Below are 24278 nucleotides of genomic sequence, written 5' to 3' on the forward strand. Positions count from 1 at the left end.
ATCCTCATCTCCCTCTTCCCACCCCTCTCAGACCCTCCTCATCCTCACTGTTCCCCTTCTCACTCCCTAAAGGCCCTTCTCCCCCTGAGACCTCCTCATCCTCATCTCTCCCTTCCCACCCCCCTTAGACCCTCCTCATCCTCACCTCTTCCTTCTCACCCCTCTCAGACCCTCCTCATCCTCACTTTTCCTCTTCTCACCCCCTTCAGGCCCTTCTCCCCCTGAGACCCTCCTCATCCTTATCTCTCCCTTCCCACCCTCTCAGACCCTCCTCATCCTCACCCTTCTCATCCTCTCAGACCCTCCTCATCTCCCCCTTCCCACCCTCTCAGACCCTCCTCGTCCTCGTCTATCCCATTCCCACTCCTTCAGACTCCTCATTCTCACCTCCCCCTTCCCACTCTTTCAGACCCTCCTCATCCTTATCTCCCTTCTCACCCTCTCAGACCCTCCTCATCCTTATCTCCCTTCTCAACCTCTCAGACCCTCCTCATCCTCACCTCTCCTTTCCCACCCTCTCAGACCCTCCTCATCCTCACCTCTCCTTTCCCACCCTCTCAGACCCTCCTCATTCTTGTCTTTCCCATTCTCACTCCTTCAGACCCTCCTCATCCTCATCTTTCCCATTCTCACTCCTTCAGACCCTCCTCATCCTCACCTCCCCCTCCCCAACCCCCTCAGCCCCTCCCTCCGATTCCCTCGCCCTCCGCTCATCCCGTGTCCCGTGTCTCTCCCCGCAGGAGCACGTCGGGGGACACCGTGGAGCTGGTGGAGGAGTCCCTGGACGTGCCGCTGCTGCACAACGCGCTGCGGCTGCGGGTGCAGGGCTGCCCCTTCCTGCCGGGCGGGGTCCACCTGTGCGAGCTGCAGAGCCACCTGGCCGTGCTGCTGCTCACGGCGCAGACCGTGCACCGCCTGCTGCTGCCGCACCCCGCGCGGCTCTACCGCAGCGTGAGTGCCGGGAGCGCTGCCGGCAGGACGGCTGACCCCTGGGGGAAGGGGGATTTTTTCGGGAATTCAGCCGCGCTTTGCTTTCGGTTCGCTTTGCGACCGGGTGTCCAGCCCGTGTCGCGTGGACTGCGGTGGCACCGGAGTTAGGCTGCTGCGGGGAATGAGCCTTGGCTTTTCCAGAGCCCTTCCCAGTTTTTTTTCCCCAGCTGAGGAGGATGTGTACGGGTGTTGGCTGGGTGGGAATCTGTATGTCGTGCGATATAAATCCTGCCTAGGATCTGTCTTCCATGTTTACCATGTTTCCATGGGTTGGGACTGCATGATCCTTAAGGTCCCTTCCAAGCCAAGTCATTCCAGGATTCCATGATTCTCCCCACTCGCTCTGGCTTTGCTTCTTGCCAGGTCCCTCTTCTCTCTTGGAGAGCTTCTCTCCTGCTTTTAGAGCTCTGGAGAGCTTTCCCAAGGGATGACCCTGTGCTGTGGCAGAGCTGCTCCTCCTGGGATTTGTCACCAGCGGTTTGCTCTGAGCTGTCCCGAAAATTTTTTTACTGGAAAAATCCTTGTTATCAAGGAGCAGTTGCCATTCCATGGGTATCTGGCGTTTCTTTTCTGTGCCTTGGGTATGTGTGCTCAGGAGTTGCTCTTTCATGGAATTCCTGAGGTTGGGAAAATCCTCTGGGATCAGGAAGTCCAACCGTTCCCCCAGCACTGCCAAGGCCACCCATGTCCCCAAGTGCCGCATCCACATGGGATTGGAACTCCAGCACTGGAGCCTGTTCCAATGCCTGATAACCCTTTCCATGAAGGAATTTTCCCTGATATCCACCCTAAACCTGCTGTGCACAACTCGGGGCTGTTTGCTCTTGTTTCCCTCCAGGAGCTGATCACGGAGAGCCAAGTCCAGTCCGTGTTCACAGATATCAGCAAAATCCACATCAGAGACCCCTCCAATTACTACGTGATTCCCAGCGTGCCAGGGCTGGCTCCCAACTCCGTGGCCTCCGCAGCCTGGCTGAGCAGCGAGGGGGAGGCTCTCTTCGCCCTTCCCTCTGCCTCAGGAGGAATCTTTGTCCTTAAGCTGCCTCCTCCTGATGCTCCAGGTGAGCACTGGGACCTACACTCCCTCTCCCAGCTTGGAATTTCATTTAATTTTGATTTTTGGCGTCCCTTTTGTTTCCAAAGGAAGCGTTTCCATCGTGGAATTGAAGCAGAGCTCGGTGGTGCAGCGTTTCCTCACTGGCTGGATGCCGACTGCCATCAGGTAAATGTCTGGAGATGGATAAATGGAGCTAATTTTGGCTTTTGGATCCCCTCACCTGGAATTTTTAGCTCGAGTCACACAGGCACCCATAAATACTCTGCCCAAAAAAGTTAACTGGGTCACAGGAGCTGTCAGACTACGGAAGTTGGGGGCGGAATGCTGGATTAGTGGGGTCCTGCTGGTTCTGTGTGTCTGTGAATATGTTCTCTCGAGTAATTGGCCTCCGAGGATTTGCCCAGGATGTGGCCGGCAGCCAGCGCGGATTAGGGATTACGCTGCCCTTGTGCTGAGGTGTCAGGTTGTTCCTGATGGGCAGAGGTTACGTGGGGGATCACATGGATGCTCTGTGGTGGATTGGGATCTTTAGGGCTGGGATTGTTAGGGTGGCTTAGAGTGCACAGCCAAATCCTAGGGCCTTTTCCTTGGAAGTGGGAGGGGCGTTGCCTGGCGCCGATGGGGTCCATGCTTGGGTGTTACTGGCTTGGTGGGATTCTCTGCTCCATGGATGCTGAAATATTACCTTCTTCTGGTCTCACCCCGCTGGTTTATTTGGATTTAAATCCACAGTCGTGGAACCCCAGTGCCTCAGATCTGTACACCTCCCTTAATTTTAGATTCATGGAATCCTGGAATGGTTTGGGTGGGAAGGGACCTTAAAGACCATCCAGCACCACCCCCTGCCATGGGCAGGGACACCTTCCACTAGCCCAGGTTGCTCCAAGCCCCCGTCCAGCCTGGCCTTGGACACTTCCAGGGGTGTGGAATTTTCTTTTAAGCTGTTGATGTAAAGTCTGGTTCTCCAGAGGCGACAGCGGCCTGTCGGATGTGCCCGTCAGCCTCTCCGTGCACTGCCTGGATCACGACGCCTTCCTCTTCGCCCTCTGCCAGGACCACAAACTCCGCATGTGGTCCTACAAGGTGAGCAGAGCCCGGATTTGGGGGAGCAAAGGGAGGCTGGAGGAGTGACAGATGAGTGCTTGACATGGATTTATCTCCCGTTAAATTGTCTCTGTGGCTTCTCCACGCTGAGATTTGGGACAACATGTGAGAGCAGTCACGGTGCGTGTTTGTAGCAGTGTTTGGGAAGTGGATGGTTTCCTCCCCACTCTCACCCTGGGATAAGGGCTATTTCCAGACCTACTGGAGCATTGGGGAAGGCACGCAGGAGCGCTTTGAGGCCCAAGGAGCCATCCCAAATGGATTTTCTCCCTCTTTCAGCAGTGATGAAAGTGTCTTTGTCAACAAGAAGTTAATAAAAGCCTCTTGCTCCAGATATTGAGTGCCGGAGCTAATGGAGCAGCACGGCGCTTTCACGGCTCAGCGGCACTGGAATGTGTCGTGGGAGGGAGGGGAAGCTTTGTCCTACGTGCCTGGGCTCCGGCAGCTTGTGTGACGGGTGGGGAGAGGGCACAGGTGAGGTAGGAGAGGGCACAGGTGAGGTGGGAAAAGCCAAGGAGTAGCTCAGGTATGCATACAGAGGCTTAATTTGCATCCTTCGTGGAAAAGTCTGGACAGATTTTGGCCGGAAGGGGAAGGAGGAAGAGGGGAGAAGGGCAGTTTCTCAGCCCTGAGTGTTTACCGTCTTGCTGCCCCGGCACTTTTCCCCCGTTGGCAGGATCAGATGTGCCTGATGGTGGCGGATCTGCTGGAATTCATGCCGGTGAGCAGGGACCTGCGGCTGGCGGCCGGCACCGGGCACCGCCTGCGCCTCGCCTTCTCCCAGTCCCTGGGCCTCTACCTCGGGGTCTACATGCACGCTCCCCGGCGAGGGCAGGTACGGACACACAGCCCTTCCCCGCTCCTTGGGCCATGGGAAAACACATCACTCCCCTGGGGTTTAGGCCTGGAAGGCAGGAAGTAGGGAAAAGTTCCGCACGCGTGCCCCTCTGGAGGGATCGGTGCTTTTAAATAGACCTTTTTTCCCTTCAAAACGCCGGGATACGCGTGCCCCAGCCTTGGGAGCGGAATTCCCTGTGTGTGACTAAGCTGAGGGCTCGTTCACTTGTTCACCTCCTGCTCCAAAGGCACGGATGTGCCATGGGAAAAGGAGAGGTCCAAAAGGAGCTGAAAGCATGGAAATGCTGCTGCTGTGTTTACACCGGGCTCCTGGGAGCGAGGGATTCATCTGCGACTGCTAGAGAACTTCTTGTGGAGAAGGATAAATTTAGCAGGAGGGGGGTGGCAGCACAGACCAGGCTCATCTGTTGGACAGCTTATCCCATTCTCCAGGGGATTCCCACATGGAGCAGGAGCACATAGCATGATTTCTGCTGTCCCACTAGTGCTCTGCTCTGGGAAGGACACAGAGAGCTGGGTCTGCAACTGAGGATTTGGGGCTTTCCCACCTTACTCTCCTTCTTTTCCCACATTTTGTGGTCACCAGCAGTTCCAGGAGTGGTGGTCTTACAGTTTTTCCAGTTAAGTCTTTGGAAAAGGATGTAAATCCTTCGGGTCCAGGCAGGGGTGATTGTCCTTGGGGAGCAGGCTGAAGCCAGGATGCCAGTACGTGGTACAGAGGGTCCAGTGATGTGCTCAGCTCACCCCCCCCTTTGCCCTCAGGGCTCTGTTCCCTGTAGCACCAGACAGGGAAAGGGACAGGAGTGATGAAATTCCCTGGGATGTGCTGATTTAGTCCTTCAGGAAATGATTTATGAGGTGTGTTTGTAGTTTTGTGTCTTCCAGCTGGTGAGCACCGAGAGCAACCGCTACAGCCTTGATCACATCTCCTCCCTGTTCTCCTCACAGGTGAGAGCTGGGGCCTCCTTGGGAGGGAGAGGCCTGGATGTTGGGATTTAAATCACAGAATCGTGGTTGAGTTGGAAGGGACTTTAAAGCTCATCCAGTTCCAAGCCCCTGTCAGGGACACCTTCCACTAGCCCAGGTTGCTCCAAGCCCTGTCCAACCTGGCCTTGAACACTTCCAGGGATGGAGCAGCCACAGCTTCTCTGGGCAATCTGTGGCAGGGCCTCACCACCCTCACAAGGAAGAATTTCTTCCTGGTATCCCATCTAAATCTCCCCTTTTCCAGTTTGGAGCCACTCCCTGTTATCCCATCAGTACAGGCCCTCTTCCTCTTCTAAGTTCCCTTCAGGCACTGGAAGGGGCAATTAGGTCACCCCAAAGCCACCTCTTTCCAGACTGAACAATTCCCAAAGCTTGTTAAATGACGCAAGGGAATGTTTTGCTGTTGTTAAGTACCCACCTCTCTCCTCTGCTGCACTTAAAGTTTAGGATAAGAAAGGAAATTTGCTCTTTCCCTCTTTCCTAGGAGACTCTGGTTGACTTTGCCTTAACTTCGGCCGAGATCTGGGCACTGTGGCACAATGAGGAGAACCAAACTGTTGTGAAATACATCAACTTTGAGCAGTGAGTTTTGGGGCTGGATTGCTGGGATTAATGCAAGAGCAGCTCCTTAAAACCCTGATGGAGCTCCTCAACTTAAAGATTTATAATCAAGCGACAGGAATGTGAAAAATGTAAAAATCCTGGCAGTAGGATTGCTGGAAGTGGAGTTTGAGCATGGCAGAGGGAGGGCTGTGCTTCCCCAACAGCTCCTTCAAAACAACCAGCTGGTACCTTCCAGGAAAAATCATGTTTTGAGGAGATGGTGATGGGAAATGATCATCCCTGAATATAAAACTGAGAGGACAGGTTTGCGCAGAACCAGGGAGTTAAACAATGGGTGAAAAATGCTGTGAGTGTGCACATTTACAGAGAAGAAGCTACTGGTCAGTCTGAGAGTTGCTTGGGAGCTCATGGGATGGGGAGAACGTTGATTTAAATGAAGGATTCTGGGCTGTTCCCTCAGCTTAGGGCTGGAAGTGCCACCATTAACCTCTCCTACCAAAACCTGTCCCTCGTCAAAACTCTGGTTTCCAGACCCAGGGGGCTGATTTTGCTGGTGAAAGGCACCGGTTTGGTTCAGGTGGATGTAAAGCTGTTCCTGGGTTTGTGTCCTTCCAGGAATGTCGCGGGCCAGTGGAACCAGGTGTTTGTGCAGCCGCTGCCTGAGGAGGAGGTGACAGTCCGACACAACCAGGACCCCAGGGTGAGCCAGCTGTAAGACAGCACCAAAGAGCAGCGAGGTCAGTCAGGAGAGAAAAGAGGAATAAACAAGGTCTGGAGTGGGCAGGAGGCAGTTTTTAATCCCAGGTTGGAGCTGGGCGTGGATAGAAACAGATCCAGGGGATGAGGTTGAGAGAATGAGAGGAAAGACCAGAAGCAGCATCTTAAGTGCTCTTCTGATCCTTGAGTTTTCTTAAATCATCACCTTTTTGCAGGAAACCTACCTGGAGTATCTCTTCATGCCGGGCCAGTTCTCTAACGCAGCTATCCAGAAGGCTTTGCAGGTTAGTGAGGGGGAATTTGGAATGCCCTCACTTCCACTTCTTCTTCCTGGCTGTTAAGATGTGAGGCAACAGGATTCCTTGGAGCTCGTGGCAGGCACCAGATCTCATTGGGAGCCCCTGATGGAAGTTAGTGGCTGTTGGGCTGTGCTGCAACCAGTGAGAACCGACAGTCACAGGCGGAATGTGGTTTCCAGCATGGTTTTTTTTCCCCCTTGGATAGCACAGCAGGTTGCTGAGCTTGTTTTTCATTCCTGCTGCAGTAGCCAGGTGAACGGAGACTCAGCCCCCTGTGGTGCTGTTTGTCAGGGTGTGTCATGGAGTTATGGAATTATTAAGGTTGGAAAAGCCATCTGAGATCATGGAGTCCAGCTGTTCCTCCAGTGCTGACAAGGCCACCACTAACCCACGTCCCCAAGTGCCACATCCACAGAACTTTTAATCCCTCCAGGGATGGGGACTCCACACTTCCGTGTATCCGTGTATCCCAAATTTAGCATCCAGACATGTTTTATAACACTCGAATCCCACAAAGCGCTGACTGATGCTCTCCTGCTGCTTTACCTCGCTCAGTGCTTCTTGAACCCTCAGGAAGACTTTTATTTTGCTTTGAAATCCAAGTTTCTTGTGCTGCTTTGCAGATCTTTTCTCAAGGAACTGAGAGGCACCTGGATCTGACGTGGGATGAGTTAAGGAAAGAGGTCACCTTAGCTGTGGAAAGTGAGGTGAGATGGATTTTCCTCACGGGATATTTTGTTGAATGCGGTGTCGTGGTCATTCAATGAAGGTAAATTAAGTGCAGAGTGACCCCAGGCCTTGATTTATCCTGTATTTCTCCAAAAGGAATCATGTCACTTTTTAAAAAGTACAAATCTTCATCCTTCCTGCCAGGATTTTCCATTCCCTCTTGGTTTTTTGGAATCTCCCTGGGTGCACTTTGGTCACCCACCACACAGAGCTGTTGCTCGTTATTTTGGAAGAGAACCCAAAACAGAGGCATTATCTTCCCAAGAATCCAAATAATAATTATTATTAACCTACTTGAAAGATCCTCATGTGCTTTTGAGTCTCAATTTCCCTCATTTTATCCCGTTTCTCCTTATTTTACTCCGCCATTCCTGATCCTCTCGTTTTGCTCCCGCTAGTTCCAGGGCAGCGTGACGGAATACGAGTGCTCCCCCGAGGAGTTTTGGCAGCTGCAGGTGGAATTCTGGTCCAAATTCTATGCCTGCTGCCTTCAGTACCAGGAAGCTCTTTCCCGGCCCCTGGCCTTGCATCTGAACCCTTACACCAGCATGGTGTGCCTGCTGAAGAAGGTGAGCCTGGGTGGTGGTAGGATGCCCTGGAGGAGTTCCTCTAGAGGATTTGGGAAGCTCAAGGACTTTCTCCTCACCTTCCAGGGCTCCATGTCCTTCCTTGTGCCCTGCTCCTTGGTGGATCATCTCTATCTCCTGTCCAACGAGCACCTCCTGACCGAGGACGATGCTGCCATCTTTGAAGGTGAGGAGACAGAGAGTTTTTCCCTGGTGTTGGGGATGTGGGAGCTTGCATAGAGGTGTCTTGAAGGGCTCCAGATCCACAGTTGCAAGGAGATAGTTTTATTTTGGCTTTATAGGGAGATCTGTTTTGTGAAACTTGCCATTGTGCTCACACCGGGAATTAGAAAATGGTGTCAAGGCTGCAAATAGAATCATGAAATCATGGAATGGGTTGGGCTGGGACAAATTCTTCCCTGTGAGGGTGGTGAGGCCCTGGCACAGGTTGCCCAGAGAAGCTGTGGCTGCCCCATCCCTGGAAGTGTTCCAGGCCAGTTTGGACAGGGCTTGGAGCGACCTGGGCTAGTGGAAGGTGTCCCTCCTCATGGCAGGGGGTGGAACTGGATGATCTTTAAGGTCCCTTCCAGCCCAAACCATTCCAGGATTTATGAAATATTTTCACATCAGCTGTGGAGAGGGCCCGTGCTTTTCCTTGTCTCCGGAAAGTAAATGCCAGAGCATGGAAAACCTGTCATTAATATTGTCACCACAGTGCCCTCTGTGCTTTGCTGGCCCTGGAATGCTGGTTCACTAGGAAAAAGGCAGTGGAAAATGTTACTTAAGCTCCACTTTCATGCTCGAGTGATCTTTATATATTTTTATAAAGCAGGATCATCATCCGTTCTGTTGAGCTTTTTATGGAGCTGAGGAAAGGAAAGCTGGAGGCCTGGGCTGGATTTGGGAGCCCCAGCAGTTCCTGCCCTGGCTCTTACAAACAGTCAAAGTCTCAAAACCTGAGATTTAATTTAAAAACTCATCCATAAAGGATTGCAAAGCCAAGCTGAGCCATTTTTTCTGGGATACTTTTTTGTGCTAATTATTTCCTTTCAACCTGTGGCTTGGAAAAAAAAATCCTTTGAAGGGAATTTAGTTGTTTTATTGTAGCATCAGTTCCAAATAATAAAGCCCAAATCTTTTCCCTGTCGACTCCTGAGCTCTAATTCAGCCTCGTTGTTAGTGGGGAAGGGTTTGCTGTGGGGAACTGGGACCAGTCTGCTGTTACTGGTGATAGGAGCTGAACTAACCGGTTTTTGCATGGTCTTCCCACCTTCCCTTGGAAATCTCTTGGAAAATACACAGTTAGATTCTTTCATTGCAGATTTGGAGATGTCTCGTGATGTTGTCTGTCTTGTCCAGTGCCTTCGCCTGATCGGAGAATCAATTTCCATGGAAATGGCATTCATCATGGAAATGGCTTGCTCCCGCCTCCAGCCTCCAGAAAAGGCTGCAGAGCAGATCCTGGAGGACTTGATAGCTAATGACACGTAAGGAGATGTCTTTTCCAGAAGCTTCTCAGGATGGCTGAGCTGGGATTGCCCGGAGCTGCCCTTGCTTGACATCCAGGGGCGTTGATGAGATGTGTGGGCTCCTCTCCCTGTGCTGCAGGAGACTTTTCCAGGGATGGAGAGTGTGGTTTGGTGTTGTTAGCAGGGTCTTCCAACCAGAACCCCTCCAGGAAATAAATTTTGGTGATTCTCAAGTGATCTAGAGAACAGGAGAGGGGCAAATTTCTGTTAGGTGTGGAAAAAAGTGCCTGGAGACAGTAGGGAGAGGTCAGAGATTTGGTCAAGCCGTGTGGTTCCTGTGCTAACCTGAAATCATTCCCTCATGGAATGCCAACTATCTGGCTGTTATTTCCTGGTAGCCTGAGGGAGTGGAATAAATAGACTGGTCCCTGCAGGCGCTGTAATAAAACTCCAAGGCATCCGAGCATTCCCGGTAGGAATGCCCAGGCTGATCAGGTACTGATCCTCCCTGGAAGGGAGCGTAAGGGAGCCCTCTTCAGTTGGAATCTCAGGTTGCTGATCGTGATGATAATGGTTTTGATTTTTTTTTTTTTTGCAGGGAAAATGTGATGGAGGATATTCACAGCAAACTGCAGGAGATCAGAAACCCCATCCACGCCATCGGATTGCTCATCCGAGAGATGGACTACGAGACGGACGCCGACCTGGAAAGAGGTGAAAGCCCTTCCTCAGCTCCTGGGAAACGCCGGGAAGGGCCCTTTGCCCTGGGGGTTGTTCTTGCCTGTCCGGTTCCTGCCCTAACCCATGTGGTTTTCCCTGGCAGCTCCGCACCTGGCACTGCGGATGAACCTGTCCCAACTGTTTGGCAGCGGCACCGCGGCCCACGTGGTGTGCGGGGGGGTGGCCAAGATCTCCAGCATCCGCTTCCTCATCTGCCGGGACCTGCTCATCCTCCAGCAGCTCCTGCTGCGCCTCGGAGACCCTGTGAGTACGGCCCTCGGAGCTGCTGCCACGCTCCCCAAACTCGGGAATTTGCTCCCCAAACTTGGGAATCCGGGGTTCTGCTGGTGCCAGGCTGAGATCCGGCTGTTCCCACAAGGCTGTTGGAATAGCCTGAGGCTTGGGCGAGTCCTCTCTCCTCCAGCTGCTTTTGTCTCCCTGAGTAAAGCAGCCTAATTCCCTTTGTTTCGTGCTCAGCATCCAGGAAGCAAAGCTTTATTTGTGGGAGGAGGGCATGGATTCCAGCCTTCTGTCTGAATCAGCACACATACAGCTCCCCCAGATATCCCCATCCCTCTCCCACCACCTCTGGCAGCTCCTTTCTCTGGCAGCACACCCCAAGGTCGCAGTTTCAGGCCCTTGGAAGCTGCTCCAGCCGGAACAAACAGCCCCCTCAATGGCAGCTGTGTTGGAGTGGTGGGATGGACTGGTCTGGGTCTGTCCTGTCAGGCCTGAGGCCACGTGAAGGACAGTGCTGCTGGTTTGGACGGACTCAGGGATTTGGAACAAGTCCCCAGACAAGGACAGCCTTGTTTAAACAATATTATTTACTTAGAAACATTACTGCAGGAGTTTCCTGATTGAAAATACATCCCTTTTTCCTGGGTAAGGTTGTCCTCGTAGCACTTAAGGTGCATTGGAAGGTGCCCTCTGGAGCTGGGCTCTCCCACACCATGAGGCAGGTGACCTGCTGCTTTCCCACCTGGACACACCTGTGTCCTTCGGAAGCTTGGATTATTTCTCCCGTGACTCCTGCTCTTGGAGCTTATGGAGACCCTGAGGTGCAGCAAAGCCGTGATTTCACTCTCAGGGACAAGAATCCTGGAATGCTTTGTGTTGGAACGGACCTTAAAGACCGTCTAGTTCCAACCCCCTGAATTGGGCAAGGGCATTTTCTGTTTGAAGAGGTTGCTCCAAGCCCCATCCATCCTGGCCTTGAACTTTTCCAGGGATGGGGCAAGAGTCCTGCTGGTCTCCTACGTGGGCTGAGTTCCCTGCTGAGCTCTTGACCACCCTGGCGTTTGCAGGGGGGACAGGCTGGACCTGACACGAAACCTTACCAGTTGCTCCAAGTGTGAAGCCAGGCTCTGTGCTTTCCCTGCAGATGGTTTTGGGAGGGGGACAGCTCTTCCAGTCCCAGCAGGACCTGCTGCACCGCACCTCTCCCCTGCTGCTCTCCTACTTCCTGATCCGCTGGGCCAGCCAGTGCCTGGCCTCCGACGTCCCTGTGGACACACTGTAAGTCCCTACCTGCTCTGCCTTTGATTCCTCCTAAATCCACCTGAAATGCCCTTCCTGGTATGGAAAGCTGGTGGTTGCTGTGGGAGTATTGCTCCAGGAGCTCTGGGGAGGGTTTTGTTTTTTTTTTTCTTTCCACGTTCTGAGCTGACTCTGCCTTGTGCTAAATCTGCCCTGCAAGGCCTCGCTGTTCTGTGCTCGTGGGAGTTGAACAATGAGCACAATTAAAGCGGGAGGCGTTTTGTTGTCTCTTCACTGATGGCTCCTTTCTTCCCCAGGGAATCTAATCTGCAGCATCTCTCCGTGTTGGAGTTAGCAGACACCACGGCTCTGACACCACACAAGCTGGGTAAGGTGTCCACGGATCATCAACTCTCCCTTTCTGTTATTCAGACCTGTCTCTGCCACCTGAGGGAAGTGCTTTATGCAGGGAGCTAATGGAATGTGTGGTTGAATGACCCTGATTTAAGTGGGGATGTTTATCAGGCTGTCCAAAAAAAAAAAAAAGAAAACAAACAACCAACAACAAAGGCCCTTGGAGCCTTGGACTCTCTGCCTGAGGACGGTGGGAACGCCTCACTCAGCGAAAATTATTCATTCTAACCCCAACAGCTTCAGGCAAACTCACCTCTCATGCACTGTACAGTGACTGTAGTGGTCAGACCAGGTCTGTCACGGAATCCTGGAATGGTTTGGGTTGGAAGGACCTTAAAGCTCATCCAGTTCCACCCCCTGCCATGGGTAGGGGCACCTTCCACTAACCCAGGTTGCTCAGAGCTCCATCCAACCTGCTCTGCTCTCCAACCTTTATCTCAGAGCAACTGGGAGCAGCAGCTCAGGGTGGCGTGAAAATGTAGAAATACTTGCCCAAAACATGCTTGAAAATGTGGAAATACCTCCCCAAAACATTGCAGCTGATATTTGTTCCTTATCTTTAAAGTTTTGCTGCAAAGATGTAAATTTTGGGTTAGTTTTTTGGGGGGAGAGTATAAGGCAGCCTAATTAGGGGGATGTGGGCCTTGAAGTGGTTCCAGAGGGAGGAGGCGAGCAGGGATGGGGAGGAAACACACAGGTAGGAGCCTGCTGTGACTAGTCAGCACTTGGAGGCTGAGATACTTCAGAGGGAGCTGGGAAAATCTGGGACAAACAGGCAGCACTGCCACGTGTGAGCCGGGGAAGAGCTTCCTCCACTGTGATCCTCACATATGTGATCCTCAGAGTCCGAGCTCTCCCTGACGGAGAGTCTGGCTGCAGGAGGCAGCTGGAAATGTCAGGGAAGTTGAAAACATCCTTTGTATGTGCCAGTGTTGTGGGTTATTTCTTGGCTGGCTCATGAGGAAAGTCCTGTTTGGCCACTGTTCTTTGGGAAAAATATGTGGAACGTAGGGAAGGAGGTGGCAGCTCTGGGAGAGGCGTTGGGAACAGTCAGTAAGGGGGGATTTCTGGGGTGCTGGAATGAGGAGGGAGGCATTTGAGCAGCCAGCTCAGCACTCCCTCAGCCCTGTCGTGCTAGAAAGCTGCAGCTGGGCTGGGAATAACAACTGGAGAGGGAGCACAGCCCCTTCTCTGTGTGTTTTAATTGAGCTGTGGTTAATAAACACTGCGGAATGGGGCTCTTTGATCTCCTGCTGCTCCCTCTGACTTAACCAGACGGCAGGAGAAATCCAAAACCAACAAGCCGGAGTGTGGAACGTGCTTTTGGTTTGCCCTGACTTAATCTGTGCCGTTAGGGCTGATGAGCACAGCACGGGGTGGAAGGCCTGGGATCTCTGCTGCAGGCCCTCTCCTCACTGTTCCTTTCATTTGTACTTTCAGTATCTGGCCCTCAAACCATCGTGGAGCTCTTCTTTCAGGAAGTGGCCAGAAAACACATCATATCCCGACTCTTCCTGCAACCAAACACCTCTTTGGCTGAGACGAGTTTGAACTGGCCCCACCTCATCACCTCAATAGTGGCGGATTTTCTGCCTCTCCTGTATCCTTGGCTGTGAATCTGCTGCCACCGAGCCTCCTCCCGTCCCAAAATCAGTTTTCCACCCCCAGATTTCCAAGACAAGCCTCCTGAAGGAGTGAGGTTGCTGGCATTAATGGGATTTGTGGGTATTTTAAGATTTCACGGAATTCATCCCGTTTTAGGTGCTCGATAAAGGATTTGAGTTTTTGACTTTAAGCCCCTGAGCTCTCACAACTTGACTTGGCGGGGCGGAATGTTGGGAGATTTGGAAGGGTAGCAGGATTCGGGGAGTTGGGGATTAGATGTACTAATGATTTTGTTCTAATATGGATAAATCTTATTACGGAAATAACGACTTGTGTAAAGAGCAGCTTAATCTTCTCTCCTTTCCCCCCACAAATGGAGCTTGAGAGGTATGTTGGCTTCCAGACTACTTCTCCGAGCTCTGCAGGTTGGATTCTCCTGTATTCCTTAACCTCTGCTCAGATGGCCCAGCAACCCCAGCTTCCTCTTCCCGGAGTGCCTGATGGGGAGCTGTCAGTACACCCAGCTGCAGGTGAGTCCTTCACGCTGTCCCTCTCACAGGGGCCGGAAAACTCTCCAAAACATCATCTTTCCAGGAGCTGGAGTTCTGCTTTCCCCTAGTCATGGAATCCTGGAATGGTTTGGGTTGGAAGGGAACTTAAAGCTCGTCCAGTTCCACCCCCTTCCGTGGGCAGGGACACCTTCCACCAGCCCACGTGGCTCCAAGCCCTGTCCCGCATGGCCTTGGACACTTCCAGGGATGGGGCAGCCACAGTTTCTCTGGGCAACCTGTGCCAGGGCCTCACCACCCTCACAGGGAACAATTTCTTCCTATTATCCAATCTAAATATCCCTTCTTTCTTAGTTTAAAACCTTCACCTCTAGTCACTGCTCTGTAAGCTCAGACAGCGCCACAGAGTGTTTGTTGGGGAATGATTTAAGGTCGTGGAATCCCAGAATGGTTTGATTTGGAAGGAACCTTAAAGCTCATCTCATTCCACTTTCCTACTGTGGGGGAATCATCTTCTGCATTTCCTCTTTCATCTATTTTCAAGTGCATCCAGATACTCAGGATTATTCTGTTCCCTTTTCATGGAGGAGTTCAGTCTCCCAGGGCTTGTCCAACCACAGCAACACCTTTGCAGAGCCTGTTTAAATATCCCAGGAGAACAAGAGCTTGTTGGCTGCTAGTGTGCTCACAGCCTTTCCTGTGGCACCTTTGCCCGTGGGACCAGGGTTCAGAAGGATTTCTTCAACCCAGCAAGGGCTCATCTGTTAAATGAGCCTTAATGTCTTAGTAAAAATCAGTGCAATAAACGCCCACCGTCGTTCCACCCCTGGCTACTCCCGACATTTCACTAGCAGGGACAGCAAACTCCTGATTTCCAGGTGTCTCAGACTGCTGTGTTTCAGACCACTGGTTCTCCACCTCTCTCCCTGTGCTCTTGGCAGCTGGAGCTGCTTCTGCTCTAGTTCTGACCCGGCATAATTCCTGGTCTGCAGCTCCACGTGATGGGCTTCGTCCCTGTCTGGGCATTCCTGGAGGCACTAGGGCCAGGCAGGCTGTTCATAAAGGCCTGTTTTTCAGCAGAACCTTTTATCCTCCCAGCCCCTCACACCTGGGGGCTGAATTGCTTCCTTTTGTGTTGCTGCCAAGAAGAATGAGAGACGAATTTCAATTCTTCTGAGCTTTTGAGCCAGGAAATGCCAAGATTGGAGCAGCATCCTTCTCCCTCCTGGCACATGCACACGCTTTGAATCTCCCCGTGTTGCTTTCGCCTCGCTGGTGTCTCCTCCAGGCTTTTATCTCTGCAGGAGCCGGCTCCTCCTCCTCCTTCTGTTCCGCTCCCTGATCCCAGTCGGTCACGGAAACTTGGATTAAGTGCCTTGACCCTGGGGAGATAACAGCAGCTTTGCTGGGAGCACGGTGACCCAAATCGTGGGGATGCAGGAAGCTCCCTGCAAGGAGCTGGCGGGCACGGGGAAGGTCTGGTGACCAAGCAGTGGCCTGGGACACTGGCCAAACTGTGTGTGACAAGCTGTTAGGCAAGCCTGGAGCAGGATTTATCCCTTGTAGCTGCTAATCCGGGCTCTGGATGCATTACCACGTGGCTCTGAGTGGACCTGTGGCCAGGGAAGGTGAGGGGAGAGGTGCTGGGGGTTTGTGCACCTGCAGAGGTGACTTGACTTCCAAATCCTGGTTTCTCCTGCTGAGTCCCACAGCCCTGCCAGTGGGACATGGCTGCTGTTCCAAGGATGATGAGGCTGCTCTGCTGGCACAGGGCCAGGCTGGGTCCCATTGGTGCCATCATGTCCTTGGTGTGCCGTTTGACGCTCCATCCCACCCCTGTCCCACATGCTGGAAATCCATGTGCTTCCTTGGCTGCTGGTCCCCTCTTGCACTTCTTCTAACACCTGCCCATCGTTCCTCTGCCTTTGCCCTCCCCCTGCATGCTCTGTTCACATTTCCTCTGTAATTCCGTGCAACGGAATGTAGAAGGAATCCTGTCTGGTTTTCATGGATGTTGGAAGCTGTTTGTCAGGTGCTCTGTACAGACACTGGGGCTGTGCAAAGCAGGTTGTTTCCCGGGAGCACGGTGGGGATGTCTCTCCATCACAGGGCTGGAGCAGCTCTGCTCTGGGGACACGCTTGGACAGCTGGGAATGTTCAGCCTGGAGAAGAGAAGGCTCCAAGGAGACCTTAAAGCCCCTTGCAGTGCCTAAAGGGGCTTCAAGAGAGCTGGAGAGGGGCTTTGGACAAGGACCTGGAGAGATAGGACAAGGGGGAGATACAGATTGGATATTGGGAAGGAATTCCTGTCTATGAGGGGGGTGAGGCCCTGGCACAGGTTGCCCAGAGAAGCTGTGGCTGCCCCATCCCTGGAAGTGTCCAAGGCCAGGTTGGATGGGGCTTGGAGCCACGTGGGCTAGTGGAAGGTGTCCCTGCCCATGGCAGGGCGTGGAACTGGATGGTCCCTTCCAACCCAAACCATTTCAGGATTCTGTGGTCAGTGCAACCAAGGTTTGCTGGGAAAACCAGCCCTTGAGCTGGAAAAGCAGGATTTGTCTGAGCACAGCAGCTAACAGGGCCACCAAAAAACAGCTGGTACTGGGTGCCTGCAGATCATGAGCAAGCGCTGACCTGAATCCAAATTCCCATTCCTTCTCTCCCGTAGGAATACATCCGCCTGCTGCAGCCGTGGTGCCATGTGAACATGGGCTCCTGCTGCTTCATGATGGGCAGGTGCTACCTGGTCATGGGTGAGGGGCACAAGGTAAGACCCTCCCACATCTCCTTCTTGTGCTCTGAGGTCTGGGGACCTTTTCCTTTGTAAGGGAGGAGGTGCACAGAGAACATCCTTCCCATGCTCTGCCTCCTTTGGGAAAGGATGGAATCTGCTTTTGGGGAAGGTTTCATGAGCTTGGGAGAGGCCCCTCACCTGTACAGCAGCTGGATCAGTCACCTGAGGGGGACAGGGAGCTGATTCCAGGTCTGCTTCCAGGCTTTGGATTGCTTCTGCCAAGCTGCCTCAGAGGTGGGAAGAGAGGAGTTCCTGGACAGGCTGATCCAGCCCGAGGAGGGCGAGGTGGTCTCCACGCCACGCCTGCAGTACTACAACAAGGTACAGTCCTGAGCAGGGAAACTGGCACCAAGTCCCTCCACAAGGGACAGAGAATTCCTGCTCAATCCCTGGCTGGGGAGGGAAGTGACTTGAACCTCAGAAAACTTAATTTTTGGGAGGTGAAACCTCTGTTTACTTTCTTTGGGGGTGATGACAAGGTGAGAATGTGAAATCTAGGTGCTTTCCACCTATTAGTTTCCTCATAGCCAAGGACTTGGTTATCCAGCAAAAAAGGGCAGGATGAGATCCAGCTGCTGGAAGCAGAAGCCGAACATGTCCAGACTCGATGCAAGACGCTGCCTAAGGGGAAGGTTATTAAGCTTTGAGGCAGATTAAAATTAGTATGTTTAAATTGAGATAAGGATCTTTCTTCTTGCATAATGCCTTGGGTCAGGCAAGCTCAGAGCTGGGCTCCTGCTGAGGGAATCCCTGGATTTAGGATCCAGAAAACTAATCATTAATGTTAAAATGCTTCAAAAATCCCCCAAGTGCAGAGGTGAATCCTCCAGGCAAGCCATAACCTGGACCTGTTGTGCTGGGGTTTCAACCAGATCCCTGTGATTTACCCAAATTTTCCCTTTTCTCAGTCTAATTCCCTAAAACATTGGCAAAATCTTTTGAGCCAGGAGCAGCTCCTGAAAAACAACCCAAAAAGCCCTTTACTCAAGTATTTTCTCCTCCAGGTCCTTCGCTTGTTGGACATGGTGGGTTTGCCAGAGCTGGTGATCCAGTTGGCCACCCTGGCCATCATGGAATCAGCAGATGACTGGAGAAGCCAGGTACACAGTCACTCTTTTCCGGCAAGGTGTTACTTTGGGAACCTCTTCCACTGGAATTTCCTGCTGGTCTTATAACTGACTGGTTTGTGCTGTTTTCAGGCTACTTTGAGGACCTGCATCTTCAAGCATCACTTGGATTTGGGACACAACAGTGAAGCATATGTAGCCTTAACACAAAACCCAGATCCAGGCAGGTAGGTGACAGTTCATGCCTTTATTTGAGGCACATGGACCCATTTTTCCATGAAACTGAGAGGAAAATGACACTTTAGGATAGGACATGGCTGCTGTGTTAAAGAGTTAATGTGTAAAGGTGGGTTTAAAAAGACAGAGTTAATTTTTGGATGTTCATTTTAAGGACACCTGGGATGGGGACTGTCTCAAAGGAAGAAAATGGGAGGAAAAAAATCTGGGAAGAGGCCAAAGGATTGTTTGCAACATTGTGTGTTTAAAAGTTTTAGGAGCCAAGTCAATTTACCTTAATAAAGAAAAGATTTGGAGTTGAGTTTTCAGCTTGGGAAGTTAACTGGGTAGAGGAGGCTTCATCCTAGCAGAGAAAAGTGTTGGAATAAAGGAGGAGAAATAGGAATGCTTTTTAATTGATTGAGGGAGGGAGACTGCCCTCCTGAGAAGACTTTTCCGGAGGATCTCTGTTTCCAGCACTGGAGAAATCTAAAGGGATAACCTGGTCCTAAGCCAGGAAGAGTCCCACGGAGCTCATCCCAAAGCAGGAGCTTGTCACAGAGTGGTTGTTTGTGGCTTAAATCCTGCATCCTGGAGCTGGTTGTGTTCCTGTTCCTGGGTTTATTCCTGCTCCTCCAAAAGGCTGTGCTTCCCTCCGCAGGCAGCTGGACTGCCTGCGCCAGCTAGTGGTGGTTCTCTGTGAGCGATCCCAGCTCCAGGACCTGGTGGAATTCCCTTACGTGAACCTGCACAACGAGGTAACCCTGCGCTGGGATCGTGGGGCTGGGGGGCACTGTCTTTAAAGGAAAGGGATTATGGAACCTGTTTGTGCTGCAGGTCGTCGGGATCATCGAATCCCATGCTCGGGCAGTGGATCTGATGACTCACAACTACTACGAGCTGCTCTACGCCTTCCACGTCTACCGGCACAACTACCGGAAAGGTAAAGCCTGGGATGGCACGTTGTCCCTGCCCACCCACCCGGGACACCCCCGCCCCTGGCCCTGCCAGGTGTGTGGCCTCGCCAGGCTCTTGGCTGACGTGTTTTTCCCTGTTTCCAGCTGGAACGGTGATGTTTGAGTACGGCATGCGCCTGGGCAGGGAGGTGCGGACACTCCGAGGGCTCCAGAAACAGGGGAATTGTTTCCTGGCTGCCATTAACTGCCTGCGGTTGATCCGCCCGGAATACGCCTGGATAGTGCAGCCAGCCTCCGGAGCTGTGGTAGGAATGCTGAACTTCCTGCAGAGGAGCTTCCAAAATCCTTTCCAGTGCCAACAGAGGCATTGGGCTTCTTAATCCTCTGCTCTTGGCCAACTGTCTGGCCCTGCTCGTCACCCCTATCTATGACCCTTGTGTCATGCGCTTTTCTGGAGCAGGGTGGAAGCAGGATAACTTATTTCCATAATGGACTGGTGGATATATATGGGAATATATCACCTTTTGTTAAAGGGTAGTGTGAACAGCTTGGATTACCAGTTCAAAGGAGAGTTAGTGTAATAGGGATTGAGTTTCAAATCCCAGTCAGGATTCAGGGAGATGGTGGCTGCAGCCTGGTCACCCGATCCTGATGTTCCTGAGAGCCCCAGAGATAAAGTAACCTGAGTTCCCAAGGGGCTGCACAGCTTCCCTCATCCAAATCAAGGCTCCTGTTGGGATTTATCCTATCAAAGTGATTAATCCTTTGGAAACCAGGTGGCTATAAACCCTCCTTCTGCTTTTTCCTGCAAGTACGAGCGCCCAGGAGCATCCCCGAAGAGGAGCCACGACGGGGAGTGCATGGCAGTTCCCAGTAAGTGCCCAGTCCTGATTCTTCCTGTGCCTCTGGAGTTTCCACAGCCTCTCTGCTGCTCCCATGTGAGCTGGGACGTGGCTCAGGGCAGCTCTCACCTCCACTGGATCAATAATGGGGGGAGATTTTAAGGTTACTAACTCTCCCGGTGTCCCATTTGCAACACACTGCCACTGTTCCCCAAGGAATACAGCTGTTTCCCCAAGGAATACAGCTGTTTCCCCAAGGAATACAGCTATTCCCCAAGGAGCTCCTGTGCACGCTCTCAGCAGTCTGATGCCTTGACAGTGCTTTTTTTTTCAGTGGAAATAATTTGTAATCAGAAAAAAACCCCACCCACCTTTTTGAGGCATTTTCTGGTTGTTCAAGACTGTTTGTGCCCTTGGAAATCCTGTCAGGAATAAGCTCTGCCTGTGTATGCCACGGCCCAGGATGTGGGATCAGGTTATCCTCAGCCTTCCGGTGGGAAAATTTAAGGTCAGGTATTTTTAAACCAGCTCTTTCTGAAGATTTTTTTTTTTTTTTGTGGTGTGTGCCTGGCAGGCAAAGCAGCAGCTGTTTCTAAATATTAGATAACATCTGGAGGAGGAGGAACAGGAGGATAATATCAAGGAGAGAGCAGAGTCAAGGGACCAGGGAAAGGGCAGCAAATCCTGATCGTTCCTATGGTGCTTTTTGGGGCACAACTCCTCTTAGGGTGGGAGGGGGGTGTGGAGATGGTTTTACGAGGGCATGGAGGCTCCAGGGAGAACTTAGAGCCCCTTCCAATGCCTAAAAGGGCCTGGAGAGACAGGACAAGGGGGAATGGCTTCCCACTGCCAGAGGGCAGGGTTAGATGGGATATTGGGAAGGAATTCTTCCCTGTAAGGGTGGTGAGGCCCTGGCACAGGTTGCCCAGAGAAGCTGTGGCTGCCTCATCCCTGGAAGTGTTCAGGGCCGAGTTGGACAGGGCTTGGAGCAACCTGGCTAGTGGAAGGTGTCTCTGCCCATGGAAGTGGATGAGCTTTAAGTTCTCTTCCAACCCAAACGATTCCATGATTCCATGACATTCTGCACAGTGCCCAGAGAGCCCTTTTTGGAATGCTGAGAGCCCGGTATCCATCTGTTCCAGCCACTCACCAGATCGAGATCCTGGAGCTGGAGGATTTGGAGAGGGAATGTTTGCTGGCCCGGATCCGGCTGACCCTGGTGGAACATGACGTGTCGGCAGCAGCTGTGGCAGGTGAGAGGGATTCAGCCTCTTTGTCCTGCCCCAGGACAAACCCAGGACCTGGCAGGGACCACCCAATTCCCATCCCTCCCGTGAAATCCATCCACTGAGCTCAGCGGTGTCGAAGAGGCACATCAGGAGAACCAGTTTTATGCTTTCTGCTGGTTTTTTGGCTTTTCCAAGCTCTAGTGGTCTGCAGGGAGGGTGGGGTGAGCTTCTGAGTTGGGACAAAAAGGCACTTTTTTTTATCTTGCTGGAAATCATGGAAACATAGAATGATTAAGGTTGGAAAAGACCTCCGAGATCATTGAGTCCAACCTTTTTAATTGAAGAGTAAATGATTTTCCTGGACAGTCCTGCTTCCTGGAACAATGTTAGCTCATCAAAGTTGTTCCTTTTTGAACAGCACTAAGGTACAACTCTCCCACCCTGGGCCTTTTAGTATCTCTGATACAAGTTACACAACGTGTAACTTTCTTTCTCCTTTAAATGTCAGGAGGAGGTGACTTCCCAGCAAGGGATTGCAGGGAAAGGAGGGAACAGCTGCTTTGAGGGCAGAGTGGAGACGCAGGGAGCCGAATGCCGCAGTTTCTGTGCTGGCAGAGCTGAGCTGGTGCCTTGTTTGCTTCTTACAGAGCTATGACGAGGCTGTCCCCTCCCTAGACTTGAGGATCTTGGTCTTTTCCAAATAATTCCGTGGTTCTAAACAGCAGCAGCATTTGTCTATAGGCTGCATATTGCTGCCTGTGTCCCTCTGCAGTCCCTCTCCAGGTGATGATGGATCAGGGCCAGCTCTGTGACTCACTGCTGCTCTGTGCAGTCCCTCCAAGGGATGGCTCCCCGGCTCATGGGATGCTCTGGAGGCCAGGAAAGCCTCCAGCCATGGATTGACAAAGTACTACTGCGGGGTGTTTGAGGCTGTTAGTGTGGTGCTGCTGCAACTCTCGATGAGTAACACGGGGTGAGGCCCCAGTAAAGCACTGGGGTGTTACTGGGAGAGGCTTTACCTGGTCCTCCTTCCCTTCAGGCAACTCCACACCCGAGGAAACGGTGTCTCTCCTGGTCCGGGCCGGACTCTTCGACTCTGCCATCACCCTGTGCCAAACCTTCAAGCTGCCCTTGACACCCATCTTTGAGGGCCTCACCTTCAAGTGCGTGTCCAGGTGTTCTCCCACCTCAGGGGATGTGGGGCTGGAGGGACACAGTGGTTTTGGGGTGGAACTTGCCCTAAGAACATTCTTTTCCTGCCAATCCAGCTGATTCCCAGCTGTTCCTTGGGAATAGTCCTGCGAGGGGTGGCTTTGATGGCAGTGGGAAAGGGCTGGGCTCTGGAGGGACCCACCTTTCTGTGTTTTTTGGTTTTTGTGCAGGTGCATCAAGCTCCAGCTGGGAGGGGAAGAGGCACAGGCCAAGGCCTGGGACTGGCTGGCAGCAAACCAGCTCTCGGCCCTGGTCACCACCAAGGAGTCCAGGTAGGTCCATGTCCACAGTTTGGGAGGAGGAGGAGGGTCTGGAGACAGGAGCCTTTTGGGAATCCAAAGCGTTGGGGGTCCTTAAAAACCCCTCAAAGCAGAACTGTGTGACTGGGATATGGGGAGAGCTGTGTTTCCATGCTGTCCCCACGTCACCTGGAGCACACGATGGCCTCCCAGACAGTGGCAGGAGCTGCTGGCGCATGTTCCAAGGGGAATTGTTTCCTTGCAGTGCCACGGATGAAGCCTGGAGGCTGCTGTCATCCTACTTGGAGCGTTACCCATCCCAGAACAGCCTGTACCATCGCTGCGTCATCAACAAGCTCCTGGCACACGGGATCCCTCTGCCCAACTGGCTCATTAACAGCTACAAGGTGAGAACAGGGAACCAGCTGTCCCAAAATCCCGCTTGTCCTAGAGCTGCCAGATCACTCTTGCTCCGACAGGCACCTACCAGCTCCACTCCACCTCTCTGCTCCCAGCTCCAGGCCCTGGAGCTGAGTGCCCTGTACCCGGGACCAAGGCTCGGAGCAGGTTCCTCCCAACGTGGTCCAAGCTCCTGGTCACACTCCCTGACTGAGTTTCCATTTTTTTTCCTGCAGGAAGTGGACGCTGCCGAGCTGCTGCGCCTCTACCTGAACTACGACCTGCTGGAGGAGGCCGTGGATTTGGTCCTGGAGTACGTGGATGCTGTCCTGGGCAAAGGGCACCAGTATTTCGGGATCGAGGTGAGCTCACCTGCAGGTGGGATGTGGCAGGGGATGTACCTTGGGGACACGACGCGAGGGCTTCTGTTCCTTCCAGGTGCCCCTGTCCCCAACGTCCCCCACGATGTGGCTTCCCTACACTGCCATTGACCAGCTGCTGCAGGCGCTGCGGGAGAGCTCCGCCAACGAGAACAGCGTCGTGGTAGGTGCAGAGTCCCCAGACTCCTGAGAGAGGGGCACTGGGATGGGGTTGGGATGGGGTGGGATTCCTCATGACTCCTGCCTCTCCCAGCTCTACGAGAAGCTGAACGACAGGATGGAGGACTACCAGCAGAAGGTCAGCACGGCCACCGTGGAGCGCCTGTACTGCCACTCCTAGTCCAGGTGACGTCCCCGGGAGCGTCACCATCCCAGCCCGTGGTGCTGGATGTACTCGTCATTTTTCCAGAAGGATGGGGTTTGGGGAGGTGGGTTGTCCCTTCAGCGTGTCCCCTCACTTGTCCCTGTGGGGGGCGGTAGGTGATGAGCAGGGCTGGGGGGGTTGCTGACACGACACCCACTCGCTCTCTGCCTGCTCCAGACGTGGAACTTTTGGGAACTTCTTTTATTTATTGGTATGTTTTTGGATGAACTTTAATAAAATGAAAGTGTTATTCCAAGTGTGCATCGGGGTGGGGTGGGAAAAGGGGGGGCTGTGAGGCTCCTCTCCCCAGACCCCCCCCCTACAGCCCTCACTCTAGGGCTGGGATATAGGGCAGGATGGAGCTGTAGGGCCCAGGAGAGAGGGAACTCTATCCCCAATGGATATAGCTCAAGGGAAGGGGGTATAGGGTAAGAAGGGGCTATAGCCCCCCGGAAAAGCTATAGGATTATGCTGTAAGATAGGATGGGGCCACAGCCCTGGAGGGCAGCACGGGGCTATAGACTCAAGGGCTGTAGGGCAGGAGAGGGCTATGGG

The 24278-nt window shown here is 52.8% G+C and overlaps 1 protein-coding gene across 2 annotated transcripts in view; it reads left to right on the plus strand.

The window, feature by feature from the left end:
• Positions 1-24278, plus strand: part of NUP160 (nucleoporin 160) — a 32113-nt gene that overhangs the window by 699 nt on the left and 7136 nt on the right. Inside the window, exons 2-35 of one of the 2 annotated variants that reach the window (XM_027696349.1) lie at positions 741-951; positions 1829-2051; positions 2134-2212; positions 3016-3130; positions 3828-3986; positions 4880-4957; positions 5481-5578; positions 6176-6260; positions 6493-6561; positions 7200-7283; positions 7704-7874; positions 7959-8058; positions 9193-9358; positions 9939-10054; positions 10164-10324; positions 11445-11578; positions 11857-11927; positions 13394-13553; positions 14019-14088; positions 16733-16831; positions 17060-17179; positions 17863-17958; positions 18058-18152; positions 18803-18899; positions 18979-19084; positions 19203-19363; positions 19871-19931; positions 21043-21153; positions 22169-22292; positions 22512-22613; positions 22846-22987; positions 23216-23341; positions 23418-23522; positions 23613-23704. In XM_027696349.1, coding sequence (XP_027552150.1) covers positions 741-951; positions 1829-2051; positions 2134-2212; positions 3016-3130; positions 3828-3986; positions 4880-4957; positions 5481-5578; positions 6176-6260; positions 6493-6561; positions 7200-7283; positions 7704-7874; positions 7959-8058; positions 9193-9358; positions 9939-10054; positions 10164-10324; positions 11445-11578; positions 11857-11927; positions 13394-13553; positions 14019-14088; positions 16733-16831; positions 17060-17179; positions 17863-17958; positions 18058-18152; positions 18803-18899; positions 18979-19084; positions 19203-19363; positions 19871-19931; positions 21043-21153; positions 22169-22292; positions 22512-22613; positions 22846-22987; positions 23216-23341; positions 23418-23522; positions 23613-23699 — 3982 coding nt within the window. In that variant the 3' untranslated portion in view covers positions 23700-23704. Of the gene's footprint in view, positions 1-740; positions 952-1828; positions 2052-2133; positions 2213-3015; positions 3131-3827; positions 3987-4879; positions 4958-5480; positions 5579-6175; positions 6261-6492; positions 6562-7199; positions 7284-7703; positions 7875-7958; positions 8059-9192; positions 9359-9938; positions 10055-10163; positions 10325-11444; positions 11579-11856; positions 11928-13393; positions 13554-14018; positions 14089-16732; positions 16832-17059; positions 17180-17862; positions 17959-18057; positions 18153-18802; positions 18900-18978; positions 19085-19202; positions 19364-19870; positions 19932-21042; positions 21154-22168; positions 22293-22511; positions 22614-22845; positions 22988-23215; positions 23342-23417; positions 23523-23612; positions 23974-24278 lie in introns of those variants that run through there. The other variant, XM_027696348.1, reaches the window with a different exon arrangement.

Source organism: Neopelma chrysocephalum, unplaced genomic scaffold (genome assembly GCF_003984885.1).
Source record: "Neopelma chrysocephalum unplaced genomic scaffold, ASM398488v2 Primary Assembly neopelma1_106b, whole genome shotgun sequence".
NCBI lineage: Eukaryota > Metazoa > Chordata > Aves > Passeriformes > Pipridae > Neopelma > Neopelma chrysocephalum.